Source organism: Vicia villosa, linkage group LG1 (assembly GCF_029867415.1).
Source record: "Vicia villosa cultivar HV-30 ecotype Madison, WI linkage group LG1, Vvil1.0, whole genome shotgun sequence".
Classification (NCBI taxonomy): Eukaryota; Viridiplantae; Streptophyta; class Magnoliopsida; order Fabales; family Fabaceae; genus Vicia; species Vicia villosa.
Genome location: NC_081180.1, coordinates 92,603,607 through 92,608,207, shown reverse-complemented (window position 1 = coordinate 92,608,207; position 4,601 = coordinate 92,603,607). Strand labels below are relative to the sequence as shown.

Genomic DNA, 4,601 nt, shown 5'->3' with positions numbered 1-4,601 from the left:
CTATTTCTTTAATCATATCATCTTGAAACATATCTTCATCCTCTTTAACTTTTCTTTTTTTACTTGAAATACACTTATGCAATTATATCTTAACTCAATATTTTTTCTCCAAAATTAACTAAAATTATTTTAAAATTTTATTTTTAATGGGTCAGCCTGAAACTTATTTGACCAGCCGGACCCGATCCATGAAAACATATGTCCGATGGGCTGGGCCCAAAAGATATAATTGGGTTTTTTTAAAAGTTTTTTGCAACCCAGCTCACACTAAAATATAGGACTCGTGGATCGGTCCAATGGAGCGAGTTCATTTTAACAGCTGTAATTTTGGCATAAAATTTGCTCCAACTGAAAATAGTTTTCATAAGATATTCAAATGCATCCTCATTTTACAAGAATCAAGTCCATTTATACGAGGCCCATGGCAGTTTCAAGAAGGAGATGATGTATCATGATAGTGACAAATGTCAAGAAATCTAATGAAGAATTCTAAGTTTTTTTCATAAAAATCAAATGTCTATTTTGCACAAATACAGAATTCTAAGAGTATTGTATGATTAAAGTTGAGTTCAAATTTAAAATCCTAATTAAATTGAAAGAAATCTCTTATCATCTCATCTCATCCCATATCAAATTACTATTAGATGGATAATCAAGTGATATTGGGTATGTTGTCTAAAGTTTTTAATGTTATTAGTTTATTAGTTTTTATGCCTATTTTCAACCAAATTTCAGGTATTGAGTAATCGTTTGAGCAGGGTGTGTTTTCTAATGCAGTTTCTTTATGTTTAAAGCTCTGATTGTTAGGTTACCGACCTAACCAACAATCAAGATAGTGTGACCAACTAGGTAAATAACTTGTAAGACCTCCATATACTATTGTTTAATTGTTTCAATTAATTCAACCACCAACCGGATAACAAATAAATAAATAATTTCATCAGCAAGTTCTTCCAGTCCCTAGATTTGACCTTTGTAACCATAATATACAGATAACTCCTAATCTATTACATAAATTAAATTTTCTAGTCTTAAAAAAACAGATTTCTCTAATAAAATAAAAATCCAAAAATAATATATCACAATCACAAATAACTAATAAGAGGGCATGCAGATGGTGATAGAGTAGCTGAAATACCAGAGAATTCTGCATAAGAGTTTTTCCGTCTTTATAATTTCGACTGATTTCCGCCATTTGAGGTTGGCCAGTAAGAAAAACTGTAGACACCTCTGTTGATTAAAAAATGTAACCGATATCTACAAGCACAAAATGGTTCAAGCATTTATTTCTGAGTTGCATTGGTTCTCCCTGCTGTAACTTCTTCTACCCCAAAGCATGTTCGAGCAAGTTGTTTTATCCAGTCTCGGGCCTTCAATTTTATCTTGATCCGTTGTTGATGGTTGTGAGTGACGAGATGGTTCGTCTCGCGCTTCTACGTTGCGCGGTTCAAATGATGGACATGAACCCTCATTGCAGGTGCACAATGGTATTGTCATAGATGGAAACGGACTACATGTGACGGGGCAGAGTAACTCCGAAGCAACAGAGTCAACACAGTTTCTTTGGGTCTCTGACGTGTGAGAAAGAGACGGGTGATCTACGTCACGCGGATGTAGTATGCACGGCGTGCAGAGCCCTAGAGACACATGTAATTTATTTTCTCTTGCTTGTGAACCAGGCAACTTGACAAAAGAGACAATTCCGTGTCTACAAAGCGGGCAAGGGATAGAGCCAGGAGGGCCAACGGTTTCAGAAGAAATATTGCTTGAAGAGCAAAGATAGAGCGCACATCTGACACAAAGTTCATGTCCGCATCCTACATGTAATCAAATATAACGCCATTACTTACACTGTTATGCATAGTCGAGTAAGCTTTTCAGATTCCAATAATCAAGTACCTTCTGCTGCCACTGAACATGGCTTCTCCAGGCATACAGCACAAAAGTCAATCTCATCAGAGGAAGTCGTAGAGGATTGCAATCCATACTCTCTGCAGTTATTTCAAATATTTTCAGCAAATGTGTGTTCTTCACTAAAAAATATCCTTAAACTAGGATTGAAAATACCTTGCTATGTTGAGAGCACTCATGAGAGGCAAGGACAAGTAATTTGAATGAGGGAAGGAGGGTGTTACGGCTTCAGAACTGGGTGCCAACAACAGTTCAAGCCAATGGCGGCCCCACATCCGAGCAATATCAAGCGGAAGCCACCTAGGGAAGGAAGATGAAATCAAATCAGTATTGATGTATAATGAAGAAAGCGAAAATTTGCACTCAAATAGCCTTTGAAAATAAATTACCCATTGCAATTCAAAGACATTCGACTTGCACCTCTTGCAAGGAGGATCTGTAAAAGCAAAACATTATTGTAGGATTCAAAGGAAAGAGCCAGAAGGTATATCATACATTAAGCCCCTTTTGGATAAACAACTAAAATAGGAACTTAGCGCTCATCTTATAAGTGCTTATATAAGTTATTTCTATCCAAACATGCCCTAAATCTGAAGCAATTCATACCTGACAGCATTTTAAATTACCGCCACAAGCAGCATAATGCAAAGGAGAGCTTCCAGCCCCTACATCAAATTACATTAATTAAGTTGATTGGAGAAAACAACGTTTTCTGTTTATTTAGCATATAAAACAAAAGACATACCGATTAAATCCATTGATGTTCCGTAATGAAATGTCACAGATGACATATTTGCATCAAGATCAAGTAGCAGTTGCACACAATCAAAGTAACCATTTAATGAAGCCATATGAAGGGCAGTGATACCACCATCAGCTGTCTTATTTACAAACTTCGACAGGGCACTGCACTGGAACAAAGTAAATAAATTGCTAGAATAATACCTAGACGAATAAAAACTGTAGTAAATTCGGACCTTAAACTATACGTAGTTGTATATTATATAATGAAAAGGATAGGTGTACCTTTCTTCATTTTTGCCTCTCACATTTGATCCACCACCATTGACAGCATCCGAGCAAGCACGTATAGGTTCATAAGGCGCACTCGGAACAAAATCGGCCACAACAAGTCTAATACATCTTACATGGCCATTCATCGCTGCAAAGTGAAGAGCTGTTCTCCCACTGAGATAATCTCCTCTCATAACCTGTTATTACATTACATAGTCTAAACTCTACTGATTTTAAAAATCAAACTTTCATCACAAAAAAGAGAAGAAAAAAATTAAGACAACTCACATTGCATCTGAAGAGTAGAAGTGTCTGTACAACTTCCCAATGACCATATCTACAAGCTTGCATCAAGGCCGTCTTCAAAATTCAAATCAAGCATCAAATTAAATCATATTTTTGAATCAGTTTATCGAAAATAAAAAGGGGTGCATACATACATGTATCCAATGAAGCACAAACACAGACATTGACACCAGACACAACATGTCAATATTGATAATAATTTGGAAAAATGAATAAATTTAATTCAATCACAAATGTCGGTGTCTGCACACACACATTTTTTCATAGGTGTCCGTGAAATCCTCATACATCTGCTAAATGAAACTTCATGTTACGATACTGACTACTGACATATGTTAATTTGGTGTCAGATCCATTGATCTGATTGTTTGCTTATCATAACAGACAATCAAACAGCAATTGCACAGAACATAACCATACCAAAAAATGTAAAATGTATATTCCAATTACAAATATTCAAAGTTCACCGCAAATTGTAACTATTTCATTCATTATACTAATCATAAGATACTACAATTCTAGTTTCAAATCAAAAGGGGACATAGAAAGAGATACCTGGCCGGAATAATTTTTTGAATTAACATCAGCTCCATTCTCAAGCAACAATGCAACAATCTAATCAAAACCCAAAACACAAAAACAAATAAATAAACAAACTTTGAAAAAAAAATCAAAAGGGTGATATAAATTCTGAAACCTCGTTATGACCCTTTGCAGATGCAAAATGAAGAGGAGAATTAAGCCCTCCAAAAGTAGAGTATTTAGCAAGACAAGGGTTACAGTTCAAAAGCATCTTCGCCTCCACAAGGTCACCGTCTCTCGCCGCCGACACCAGTCTCTCACCGGAAGCGGAGCAACCAAAAGAATTACCCATTTTTTGTGTCTCTAAACAAAAGAAAGAAAGAAAAAAGGTCAACGTCGCGTTAACTAATCAAACAAACAAACAACGTAGTAATATGTTCACACGCAATGTTAAGATTAAGAAGGTGGTGATGATGACGTGGTACGGTGGTTGGAATATTAACCTCTTTGATTGTGATGTGAGTCTTGTGTTGTTACTCGTTACTCTTTGATGCTTCTTTGTTTTGTCTCAAATTGGGAGAAAATGTTTATATATAACATTGTTTTATAATACTATACTTTACTTTCTCTTCTTTTGTTCTTTTCTTTCTTCTAACATTCACTTTAAACAAGTTGGTTCTTTTTTCGTGTTACACATTTCACTTTAATATCTTGTTTTTGGTAAAATAAGGTTTGGGCTGTTCAAATTAAAACCATTAAAAGAATTTGAAATCACATTAAATTAATTAATATTGAATGAGTTTTGATGTTCTTCATGTCGGATTTAAAATTGATTTTTCAAAATCGAA

General features: G+C 35.2%; 1 protein-coding gene across 1 annotated transcript; it reads right to left on the bottom strand.

Moving 5' to 3' along the window:
• Window positions 1-680: 680 nt before the first annotated feature.
• Window positions 681-4,345, bottom strand: LOC131612311 (E3 ubiquitin-protein ligase XBAT33-like). Its single transcript, XM_058884115.1, has 11 exons — window positions 4,257-4,345; window positions 3,929-4,116; window positions 3,787-3,846; window positions 3,214-3,285; window positions 2,938-3,122; window positions 2,657-2,817; window positions 2,518-2,576; window positions 2,301-2,347; window positions 2,068-2,211; window positions 1,900-1,991; window positions 681-1,817 (listed from the first exon to the last, which is right to left on the bottom strand). Exons 2-11 carry the CDS (start codon window positions 4,103-4,105, stop codon window positions 1,276-1,278), a joined length of 1,539 nt encoding a protein of 512 aa, XP_058740098.1. The 5' UTR covers window positions 4,106-4,116; window positions 4,257-4,345; the 3' UTR covers window positions 681-1,275.
• Between the last annotated feature and the right edge of the window lie 256 nt (window positions 4,346-4,601).